Here is a 12984-nt window from a genome sequence, read left to right as displayed (position 1 = left end):
AAAACGTATCAATAATAGGGACGCTTTTATTTCTATGACGTGTCAATAATTGGGACATTTGTACGCCTATTACCTATCATTGATATAGGCAACATGTGTCACAAATTGGGACAATTTTTTAAGTCATGTGTCACTAATAGGTACAAAAACGATATTTACAATAATATTATAAATAAATTACAGATTTTTAAATAAGTAAGAAAATTTAATTTTATCAAAATCTTAAATGTCCACATTTTCGAAAAAAATTAATTTTATGTACTTATTGTAACATATATATCGATAATTTTTTAAATTTATTGTCACGATGAGGTAAGTGTGTCACTAATTGGGACATTTACCTTAACGCGACGCTGAGACTCTCCCCGTCGTGGCGAAGTGGTAAACTTGATTGTTACTGAGATAATACGCGTCTTTCTAATTACATTGTAATGCACACGATGTCGCTAATTTAACGACCGGATTTCCGCGCGGACGCGTCGCAGACTGAACTGCAAAATCTTCGCGAGTGTTTGTTTCGGACATTCGTGTGGTGTGTGATTCTAAGTAGGTTCGCCTACTAGAATCTTTCTCTCTCTCGACGAATCTGTCGTAAGGAATACGCTTGAAGGTCGAGCGCCCAGCGAAGGTGCGCTACTTCGCTACTTATCTTTTTAATTTACACAGTCACACACATCTGACAATAGGAGAAACAATTAATTTAATGAAGCGGCTAATTGGATAGTTGCGGTCGCGAGCAAATGGTTCCCGCGGGCGCCTCATGAGAGACCATTGCATTATGCAGCGCACTCGTTGCACGTGTTGTCGCACATACGGGCTTGTTGTTTCGTGCATGCACTCGCTGCTCGCGGCGCAATGTATATACGGCTGACATTTTTGTCGATGTAAATAATTCTCTTCTGATCGAAACTCTCACCGCTTTACAAATGCATCATCTGCAAATTGAACGCGGTTTACAAAAGCGACGATATCCCGGAATCGACCCCGGAATTTACTTGTCTGCGAGTATAAACGCGCGGAAAAACAAAGCGGGGATCGTAAAAAGTGGGGTTAACAACAAAACAACGACAACGCAACGACTGCGTCATCGGATGTATTTTGCAATCGCGAGCGATGCACGCACAGATCGACGCACGAACACGCGTGTGTGTTCGTTCCGCAGGTTGAAGGTGTTTATCGATTTTGCCGAGTCTGACCTAACACTGACACACTTCACTCGCGGAGGTCTGACTCGGCAAAATCGATAAACACCTTCAACCTCAACGCAACGACTGCGTCATCGGATGTATTTTGCAATCGCGAGCGATGCACGCACAGATCGACGCACGAACACGCGTGTGTGTTCGTTCCGCAGGTTGAAGGTGTTTATCGATTTTGCCGAGTCTGACCTAACACTGACACACTTCACTCGCGGAGGTCTGACCTCCGTTCCGTATCGCGGTATCGACCACCCCCATATAACCTTAGAATTTATACAATTCCTCTCTCTCGTCGTTCGCTATCCCCGCTCGCCGCGCGGCCATTTGCGAGCTTGGGTTACACGCGCGAGCCATCTTCCGGATTAACGTTATTTCCCCGGTATCGCGGTTACTTATGTCCGACCGTCGCGTTGCAATTTTCCGTCCGATTAATGGAAAGGTGTTTGTTTCGTAGTTTTGTTTTGTTTGTTTTTTTTTTTTTTACTGCGTTCATACCGGAGAAATTTCATTTTCCATAAATAAATAATGTATCGCGAATTTACTCGCGACAACCGTTGTTTATCTTTTTAATCGCTTCCGTCTCTTGAATCTTTCATGAGACGAGGGAGGTATCCTGGATATTAGAATTCTCAAAGAGATTACTTTCAATTCCGATAAAATTCTGAGTGTTGTACAAGTTTACTCGGAAGAAACGAATTTCAAGAACTTAATAAATTTTATACATTCTTCAAAAACAAAGAGAGAGAGAGGCGGAGTTGTTTTTAGTACTTGTTTTTTCTTTCATAAAAAAAAAAAAAAGTATAATTCTTTGCGACTCTTCAGTGGAAGCTCAGCTGACCATTTTGTTTAATGTGTTTTTCAGCCCGTTAACATGTGGCTCGCCCACAATGATGGAATCTTGGGGCCCAGGGAGAACCGGCACGCCCCCGCCTGGTCTGCCGCCGCCACCGGTCGGGGGCAACAACAACAACGGTGGCGCAACAACGTCGGCGACCAGTCCGGGCGTCGTACCACAACCCGGTACCACCGCTCCCATTGCCAGTCCCGAGGGAGTAAGTGACGTAAGTAAAAAAAAAAAAAAAAAAAAAAAAACCGCGGGCGACAAAGCAACTCTATTACGGCGTAATATAACGCGAAATAACGTCCAGAAATATATGCACCATATCGTAATCCGTTAATTAAACGAATGCTTTTAGTTGTACATGTACGTGCGTCATGCACGTATTCAATTCTAAAACGAATAAAATACTCCGGGGAATTTATTGTATTTTTAATTGTTTTGTCTTTTAGAGAGGGATAGCAATTAAATTTTTTAATTGCGACAGATTATAGAAACTGTAGAAAGAGCATAAATTGTTAACAATTCGAGTTTCGCGTTGTGCTCGCTTCACATGAAATTCTGCAAACGATACAAATTCGCAAGACACGCGCGAGTGCTACGTGAACAAATACGGGCATTTTGAACGCGGAAAGGAAAGAACTGCCGACGAGAAACGTTCATTTTATTCGCGTTCTCTTCGAACGTGTTTGTACCGTTTGTAACGAGCGCTAAACGCGCGTTCGGCATGCACGTGGCGGCGATAGCCCGAAATTCCGGGACAAAGTTTGTCGGCGCGATACGAAGGTATAGCCGCGGAACGAGCAAAGGTTATCGCACGGGCATACGCGCGAGAGTTAATAGCGCGTGCACGAGCGGCTACTATACAATCCGAGAGGCGCACACGTTAAGCTCTTGTACACGACACACGACCGAGCAGAACTATATCTCTCATACCCCACCTATACACCTCTTCCGTCCGTTTCAATTTCACAAGCACGTCCCGACGGCTGGACGTAATGGATGCCGACCGTGCTATCAAACCGAGCTAATAGGATCGGTTGCACGTGTCCGAAAGCGGTGCTTTCCGACACGGGATTCCGCGAGTTTTAAGGATAACGATTGCCGACGTAAAGACCGCGGAAAGATTTACTTTTGAAAGTTTTATAATTTTTACGAAAACTTTGACGAAAAAAAAAAAATTGAGAAATGAAATAATTATTCGTGAATTTATTTAATTAAAGTTTTCTTCTATAAATTATGATGAAAGAGTTGCCTTTTTTGAGAGTATATATTTTTTTTCGTTTAATTACATATAAATTAAAAAAGTAAGACGAGAGTAATTTAAGCGATAATGTTGCGACGTGACTTTCAGGTCTCGCAAAAATCGGGACTTTGGGAAGGCGGTAACTCGTCGTCGGGTGTCGCGGAGGGTCCGTCGCGGAGCGTTTCACACGCGGCGAGTCTGGACGCGATCTCGAGGAGAGCCGTGAAACCGGAAACGACAAGGGTGCCTTGTCGCAGCCTCACCTGCAGCGTCTGTAAGTACACAGATTATTTCTCCCTTTTTGTAATTACCGTTTTTGTTTTTTTGTTTTTTTTTTTTTACTCTATTCTTCTTCGTATCCGCGCGTTGTCTGACCTGGCATATTAGCGCTTTCTTTGTGAAGCGGTGTTTTATTTCTTATGGCCGACGATACGTATGTTGTTACCCCTAGCTGCCGTTATGTTTCAGTCATGGTCGGCGTGACATTGACTCTTCGACGAACTTAACAAGAGCGATGGATAAGAAACGATAATAATTTTATAATAAATGATTAATGGATGTACATTTTTTCTTTATTCTGTCTTTCTCTCTATCGATTATTTCGCGAATAATGCGTAAACCTTTTACTCGGCACGTTAAGGCAATATCGCAGTCAGTCCTGTTTGCTCGATGGGTAATTACATCGGTGATTCCCGACAGGTTCAAGAGGCTAATGTAGTTTCTCTTGACAAGTTCAACAAATATCGTTTGCTTTACGATCGCGCCGGCCATGACTCACCTCGCGAAGACTTTTGCAAACACCACGATAAACCTCAACCGTATGTTTTTCCGATCGAGTGAAAAATTTTCTTACGTCGTGTCAAGAAACATCTCGTACGCGCGTTTTTATACGGCCGTGTATTGTCTTACGTACGAAACGAGGCGTGTAACAAACCGCGCGTATATACGGTACGCGTATAATATGTGTACATCGCGGTTAAATAATAATTAATAGTATCGCGATATAATAATAATAATAATAATAATATCGTCGTTGCATGCGACGTTTCATGCCGCGAGTGTTGACAGATAAGTGACCATCTGGCCTTCCGTGCCGTGCGGTTGCGAGCGAAGCGCTTTATAACGTCGCGCGAGCCACGTCGATGTAGCTCATGGGATACGCGAGCCTCTTTGCGTGTTTGCAAATAGAGATTGGATGATAGATAAGTCTCGCTGTGTCTCTTCCCACACTTGTCTGTGTGTGTATATCGGGGATATGGAAAAAAAAAAATTATTTCATAAAAAGAGATTCCTCGAACAGGGAGAGAATATATGCTCATTTTTTTTTCTTTCGTGTGTTTGTATTACTTGCATAATAATGAGAATTGATTTTTTTTATACATGTATATGCATATGTATATCTGATAGCGCGTTATTGAAACTTATTTGTAATTATCTATAAAACGAATTTCAATTTGTCAGCAAATGAAGAGAGAGACGCCTCAAGCGCGTTTTTCTTCGAACGAACCTCGGTGATTTCAGCGTTTATGGAATCGCAAAAATCGATTTTTGTAAAAGCGTAGAATAAACAGTATTCGGTAGGTTTGAAAGCAATCTTAGAGCTTTTTGGCGATTGCAAATCCATCACAAGAACCCGTATAGTTAATCACTACTTGAAATGCGATAAGCAAGTCGCTACAAGCAATTTACTAAAGTCTTTGCCAAAAGTGCAAAGTTTATCCGAAACGTGAAAATAGCGCGAAGAGCGTGGTTGGCTCTTACGATTTTTGTTGTAAGTGCGCGACTGTGAATGCTGTCGTTTCTTAACGTCACTATACAAGATTTGTCGTGTTATAAGATGATAACTCTTGGGGAAAAGAAGTATACAATGTTTCGCAAATATTTATTTTTAGACAAAAGAAAAGAAGCAAAACACAAAGGGTCACGGAGAGATTTACCAGAGCTTGAAGAGTTAGAGGTTTATGTTTGATTATCGTACGTTATAAAAAGATAGCATATCGAAATAAATCGACGTTATTTTGCGCCGGATAAATAACGGCTTCATCGTTTAGTCGCGCGCGAGATTCTCTCATTAATTTTTATTTACAAAAATAGAAATTAATTTCCTTTCTTCTCCACGTAAAGCTTAATTTGAAGTTATTGTTCGTATCATTGTTAGAATTTTCGATGTTTTGCTTTGATTAATTGAAGTCTGTCCCGATTATTTACTTTCTTAAATTAAAAATGTTGAAACCACAGAAACGCACATTATGTATATTTATTGAATGGAAGATTTTTTAATATTTTTGTCACGCAGTGTACGTATATAAAGTTAGATACCATATGTATACTCCTCTTCCCCAACAAAACTCCAAGAATTTTGAGTAGTAGTTCGCGAATCTTTCTCTCCTCCTGTCTCGTGCATTATGTATTATCTTTGTCAGCTTAATGGCAACACTCTTCCCTTCTCTTTCTCCTCACGAACTGTCAATCCAGAATCAAACCTCAGTAAACTATTTTAGTAGCGGGCCGAGGGAGCGAACACGTCACCCTCGAGCGACGACCAGCGACAGTCGATAATCTGACCGAAGGTAAAACAGGAGGGAGCAGCAACCCTGCTCTCTTGGTTTCCTTTAACCGACCGAGCGCCAACCCGGCGAGCTTGCACCCCTTTTATATTACAACTTACCAAGCGCTTGCGGCTTTCTTGTTATCATGAGCTTTCGAGAGATAACTTGGTTATTGTACTAAATATGATTGTGTCCGATTGAGCTTTCATAGGCCTGTTTCTTTTTTTTTTTTACTGCTCACCACTTACTACTGTTACCATATACTTGTATTATTTATACGTTATTATTTATATTATACTCTACTTGACTTATATACAATATACTCTAGCATCTAACTCCATGTGAAAGAGTGTCACCATTTTATGTATCTATTATCAGACGAGCACTATGTAGCCTCGCTCGATCAGCCGTCTCGTACTGGCGAACTTGCAAACGTTCATCTAGATGTCTTTGTTTGTATTTTGCACAAGGAAGTTTAACACAGTTTTTTTTTCGCGTGTCAACATTGCAGTTTTAATTAAAAAAGCTTCATTAAACACAACCGAGCAAAACTTTTCCAGCAAGACGCGCGTTTGTGTTCTCGAAAAGAAGTTAACAATTTTCGCGATTTAATAATGCATAATCTTTTGATGAAAATTTTTACCGTAATTTTGACGAGCAAAGCTTTCTCGAAGCTTTTGATACTTCAATTTATTTATTTAACGCAAAGGTACGCGAAGAAACACACACACACACCTGTTTTATATATATTTCATAAATATTTTTCTTCACACATCGCGGATTATTTATTTATTCTCGTCTTGAACTGTTTCTCACAGACGAGCTTATTTTGAATAATGTGACTCAGCGAAAAACAACAGCGATTTTCTTCTTGAGTGCATTCGGCTGATCGGGGATAACGGGGGTTCAATTCTCTTAGTTACGCTTCTCTTTTACAGCGGGGCAAGAATGGCTGACCTCTCACGGCTTTTTTTACTCCAAACACGTATGCAAATATCACGGCACGTCCGGGATACACATGCCCGAGGGTGCTAATTACGTGCATACACCGATATCGCCGAGTCATCGCGAACCGCGTGTTCAATCACTGAGCCGTGATCGACAATAAATCGCCATATATCATTGTATAAATCATCATCAGCAAGATCGATCTTCCATTTCATCACTTACTTACATGTACTATTTTATACGTAATATTTATATATACATATATATATATATATATATATATATACTCGTATACATATAACTCGACGTGGCATCAAACTAACGTCATCACTACTCGAACTACTTGATGATACTCGACCGTCTCGCGCGACATTTTATTTACGAACAATAAAACGATCTCTCTTTCACAGGTATGCAGCTTCTAGTGCGGATTAACAAACTCGTTTTTTACTGACACACTTCTCTTCTGAACGCTTCTAGATCGAGATATAGGCTCGGTTTTTGTCCACTTGTCGAGTTTGCTTCTGGACATCGAAGCGATCCGCGCTGTCACATTTATATCTATAGAAGTTTTCCTCGTTTTTTTTTTTTACCAGAAGTGTGCGTGTACTACAAATGTTTTAGATGTTACAATTTTATTGAGTTGAATTAATTAAAAGATACAATCGTTTCTTAAACAAGTGAACAAGCGAGACGCAAGAATCGCGTACGATTGCTTCGTTGTGCCCTTGTTTTCACACTAGATTAATTAGTACATGTATACCGTAAATGAGATGTGGTAAAACTTGACATTAAAAAGGATTACATCGAGACACGTACTGTGTACAAACGTGTGCTTGTACTTTTATTAGATCATTAACGCTGCAACTCTTTTCGTAATCATTGAATATATGTCAAAAGGCTATGTCGATTAGCGACGTATACATATATAAATACGATTGGTTTTGTTTAGTTTTATTAGAGTTGCTGTGGTCGTCACTTTCTCGACGATTCAGTGAGATTTCGGATTTTTTTTTAGATTTTGATTCGATCGAGCCTGTATTTCGTACTTATAGATTTTGAACTAACGATATACGTAATATACGACGATGTGTCATAATCTCAATGCCTTGCGAATGATGCGATCGTAAGAAATTCATTGTTTGTCGTTCGTTTTTGTAGCAGCGAAACATTCGAAAATCTTTCCTGGCGTCGCTTCTGAAAGCGATTTGCAGAAATGGCGGACGTCCAAGGACCGAAAGTCGCCGTCTCTGAGTCAGATGGGACCGGAGTCTCTCAAACACAAAGTAAGCGTTGTTGTTTATGTTTAAAAATAAACACGCGAAGAGATTTTATCCATTTGTGTTTTAGCTCTCCCCCGCTTTTAGTTTCATCATTAGCCGCGTAGAATTCTTCATTTATTGTCGGACATCTTGTGATCATCTTGTTGAGAATAACTTTTTTTTTTTATTATTATTATTTTTCATTACTCGCAACACTTATCTTTTTAAGTAATGTTTGCTGTATAATGTTTGTTATTACAGTTTTCCTTACAAGACAATGGATCTGCAAAGTATTTTCAAGGAGCGATGCACACACCGAACATGGGAGAAAAAGTCGCTCAGGTAAGTAAAGTATGTTTTTTCTTTTTTCTTTTTATCGCGAGCGATACGAAAACACACAGAATGTGTAAAGAAAAGATAGAACACTCTTAGAGAGAAATTACAGAGACGAGAAAAATATAAATTTCTGTTTAACTGTCGCAAAAGTCTATTTGACAATATTGAATTTTTCACATAACATGAGAACTTAATGTTATTTGATCGTACAGAAAGTCTGTGATATTCTCTCGCGATGTTGAAATGTTCCGGAAGATGACAGGAAGTTAGAACGGCAACATGTTTATCTGACATTAATTGAAATCGGGAGGAGGGTAAAAGTGTTTATCGGAAATGAAAACGTCAGCCACTTCTTGATGGGTCACAAACTTCTTCGTCCATCGGGAGTAATTCGGTTTCGTGAATTAAAGAGTGGAGTTTGTCAAGAAGTTAAATCGCATTTATTAATGTCAACAAATCGCAACGCGTTTTCAACGTCACAAACAATAATTTGCCAAATTAACGAACTTTTAATAGTCTTGGAACATTTCGAGAAAATTTACGCATTCTCTTACACAAGAAACGTCTCATGCAATATTATTGAGCGACGTTTAAACAACAAATTTAGAAAGTGTATATTTATAAAATTTATTGAACGTAATTAATATAACTCTTTACAAAACATATGATAAAATTAATTCGAGCATAGAACACGCGTGTGTGTGAATAAACAAGTAGATATTTTTTTTATAATATAGAAATTTGATGATAAAAAATTATTACGTAGCATAAAAGTTTTTTCTTTTGAACATTTTTTACACAGGTTTTTATTGAAAACATTCATTTTTATTTTGCGAACGTGTACGTAAGTGATGATTAAACTTCTGTTTAGTCAAACACTATTTTTTTAGTTTTTATTTTTTTTACGTTCAGCGCGTGGTCGTATAGATATGTACAACGAGAAACGAGACGAAGCGTGCGAGCTTTCAAATATTTAGCGGCAGAGCAGAGCGGGGAAAGAGGGTTGTTTGCATACGAGTGGTGTACCTTTAACACACTGGCTTACATTAATGCGGCCCTGACTGGCGCCAATCCGACTGCGCCGCAGTCTCGTAGGCGGAAATCTCCTGCAGCGTGGGACTCTCGCAAAATGACGCTTTACGGTTGAATTCCTACGCAATCGCTGCGGGGATAAAAAGCATTCGATGCGTACGGGATTATAATTGCAAGATCATGCGCCCGGGGGAATTTCTGCAATTATTGTATTATCGCGTGCAGTGAAATGTGTAATTGGAAATTGTCTCTAGTAAATCCGTTTGAACGTATCGTGAAATAATAATAAAAACAAAGAAACAAACAAACTAGCAGAACGGCGCAATTCACACGTTTAGTCTCTCTTTACGATAATATCGCCATTATTAACATCGGAAAGTCAGATTTACATTGTAAGCTTTACACAAAGCTGCAAACAAAAAACAAAATACATAGACATAGCGTTTCCCTCGAGATATTTTATATGTTAATATATTGTATATGTTAATTAATATAAAGGTAGTTTATATATTTCAGATAAATATATTTGCGTAATATAGTATACAATAGACTGCTGCGCTCACATTGTTGTACTCTTACGTAACTTTACGAGGCGGCATTTTATTCGTGGAAATGATTTTACCAACACAGCAAATGAATCGATTGTTCTGCGTTGCGCTTCGACGATGTAATATTTCCCAGAAGTACATACCTACTTACTAACGAAGCTACAATGACACGAGAAACACTATATATCGGGTCAAACACGCATAATCGAATCGTCGTATTTTGTCGCAATTAAAAAACTTGTTGTTCACATAAGCGAACAATCATCATCGTGCTCTAATAATTATGAAACTCGCGTCGCTTTATTTGTCTCGAATTATCTTGTAATTATCTCTCCCGTAAATGTACCTCCCGTTTGCATCATGCAAATCCAATTTTCGCAACAAAGTCGCGCAAAGCTCATGGGTTTCCAAGATGTCGCAGCATATATATTTATGCAGCTTTGGCATTGTCGTAACTTAGATCGTTACTTCGTGGTCGTGGCGGTTATTCCAGGCGAATGTCTGAATTATGGACGCGGTTCGTCCAACTTGCAAAACATCATTTCAGCAAGCGAGAGCCATTGCCGCGCGGCGGAGCTTAACGGCACGGGGAAAGCTCTGTTGTGTGTCTCTCCGTTTTCTCTCCCCCGTTATTCATAAACCAGAATTTCCGATATATTGATAATCGATACTCTGCAGTAACGCTAGAATTTTTGCTACGTATGTTGTTGAAATAATTATATCGGTACTAATAAATCAATGTCCTCACGACCCGTTGACAAGTTTTTTTTCCCTCGAGGTGTTGTGTTTTAAAAAGCTCTGTGACAACTTTTTTTTGTAATTTATATTACGCGCGAAAAAGGAACGCCAATTTAGAATCCACATCGGACAAAGCAAATTTATTCACAGAAAGATCTTTCGTCGCATTTCGACCGCGCAGCACGTGAAATAATCGTTCCAATTTCAGTCTTCTCGTTAAATCGAGAACTCTGAGAAACGAGCGAGCGCAAAAAGGTGAAATCTCGATGATGCAGCTGCGTTCGCATCGCTTTTATCGAGTCGCGCGACGTCACGCGCGTAAAAAAACGCGCGGGATTCAAAGTCGAAAATAGTATCGTGTCAAGCTCCGCGTTCAAACTCGCGATCGAGCCGTTGCTTTCGCAACGTTACCGAGAACTTCCCCGGACAGGGAGGAACAGCTGCGGCATCAAGCGGCCGCCAGTAAGCAGATAATTAATAGCACATTGAATACCTGACATACCTCGCTTATTTCGTGAGGCAGACATCCTCGACATCTCTTGCGAGTAAAACGCGAATTCCGATACTTTTCCTGGTTTGACAACATCCCAGCGTTTGAATTGCGTGTGATCGTGTTCAAAAGCGAACAACGGGTGGCGAAAAACGAGACGATGTGATTAATATCTGGTAATTAATATTTCACGATAAAACATATCGAAGCGATGCGTGACGCTTAATTTCATGATAAACGCGCGTGCTAATTTAAGTGGAGTGATTACAATGAGATGGATATTGTAGTAGTAAGATAAGCGCTATAATCAGACATTCAACGAAAATGTTTGTTTTGTACAGAATGCGTTGTTGTAAACATGTTTATTACTGCTCGTTTTGTGAAGATCGGTCCATTCGACCATAAAGAGGCAAAAACTCCTTTTTGTTCAGAGTCGATTCGCGGAACAGTAGACTGTTATTCTCAATATATATATATATATATCTCTTTATATTGATCGTTGTTTACGAAAGAGAAACAGCCTTTGTTTCAAGCCAGATTAGCAACGTAGGGGCTCACGTGGCCAATTAGTAACCCATTTGATACGTCTGCGTACCGAGAATTCCATTTATATAAGACTCCCGGATACTCCCCGGTCATCCGCTCGTTTACTGCCAACTCGCGGGAACAAAACAACATTGGATAAGACCGAGATCCGCACGCATACACACACAGGCGGAATAGAGACGTACCGGAAGTACGGATGCACACGTCAATCGGAGGAAAAGGCGAGTCCGCTCTGGCGAATTGCCTGCTGTTCGCGGCAAGAGGAAGAGCGACTTATCGGGGCGCAAGCGTGCCGAAGCGAGAGGGTTGCGCGACAAGAGGGCGAGAAATTCACAGGCCTCCCGTAGCACGGCGCTCCGGTCAGTGTCGCAGTGTCCCCCGTTCTGCCCGGCAGGTAGCTCCGTCACCACTCCGTCCACATCCTCGGCGAAGGAAGATCGCACATGCGAACGGTGATAAAGACGTTCCGCACGCACACGGGTTCCGCACGGGGGGACGTGATCCCCCACCGATCAATTCATATTCAGCGTCGCGCGCCCACCGTGCCCGCCGTCGTTCTCAGAGTACACGCGCGCAGACATCTCGGACGGCGCAGCGCGCGTTCTCCCTTCGTCGGTTTTTTTTTTTTTACACAAGATCATGACAGAACGTCGAGCGGTACCGATCTGTGGTACTCACGCCGATTCGGTCGCGAGTGATCGGGACGATCGTTCGTCGTCGTGCGCGAACTACGGTGTCCAAGATTGAGAGTCCGTCATTCACGAGGGATGTAAGTCGAGAGTGATACTCGCGGTGGTTCATCGATCACCGACGATCATGAAAATCGTTCGAGGATTGATCTATTTCAAGATTCGTATCTTCGCGATTGCTGACACATCATTCGCATCCGTTGACGCCGTGTCTAAATTCGTAAGACGAAATTCATGAGATAGGTCGTGTTGGAGATCAGAGCGAGAGTCGAAGGGGCGCGAGATCCCTGATCGATCGGTTCTAAAGTCGGGAAGAATCGTAGGAATAATCGTGCGCCAACGACGACGAAAAGGACGAGGAAAAGGGGCGTCGGTTGCTACCGATAACGATAGTGAAACGCCGTTCGCGATACGTGTGAGAACGTGTGCTTTAAAACGAAACTTCCGCTAGTCGCGAAATCGAGATATTACAAATAAACAAATAAAATTAATACGAACACGTAATATAAATGAAATAGTCGCACGCTTGCGCGCGCGTTGTGTTTATTAAAAAAATTGTTGTT

The 12984-nt window shown here is 40.9% G+C and overlaps 1 protein-coding gene across 2 annotated transcripts in view; it reads left to right on the top strand.

Annotated features, from left to right (window-relative positions):
• Nucleotides 1-12984, top strand: part of LOC109856259 (potassium voltage-gated channel subfamily H member 6) — a 109306-nt gene that overhangs the window by 54616 nt on the left and 41706 nt on the right. For both annotated transcript variants that reach the window (XM_020431317.1, XM_020431318.1), the window contains 5 exons: nucleotides 2062-2260; nucleotides 3392-3557; nucleotides 5785-5853; nucleotides 7942-8066; nucleotides 8304-8384. In XM_020431317.1, coding sequence (XP_020286906.1) covers nucleotides 2062-2260; nucleotides 3392-3557; nucleotides 5785-5853; nucleotides 7942-8066; nucleotides 8304-8384 — 640 coding nt within the window. The remainder of the gene's footprint in view (nucleotides 1-2061; nucleotides 2261-3391; nucleotides 3558-5784; nucleotides 5854-7941; nucleotides 8067-8303; nucleotides 8385-12984) is intronic.

Source organism: Pseudomyrmex gracilis, unplaced genomic scaffold (genome assembly GCF_002006095.1).
Source record: "Pseudomyrmex gracilis isolate BER0280 unplaced genomic scaffold, ASM200609v1 scaffold_112, whole genome shotgun sequence".
Classification (NCBI taxonomy): Eukaryota; Metazoa; Arthropoda; class Insecta; order Hymenoptera; family Formicidae; genus Pseudomyrmex; species Pseudomyrmex gracilis.
The sequence above is the reverse complement of the archived record's forward strand: the minus strand, read 5'-3'. Positions and strand labels throughout refer to the sequence as shown.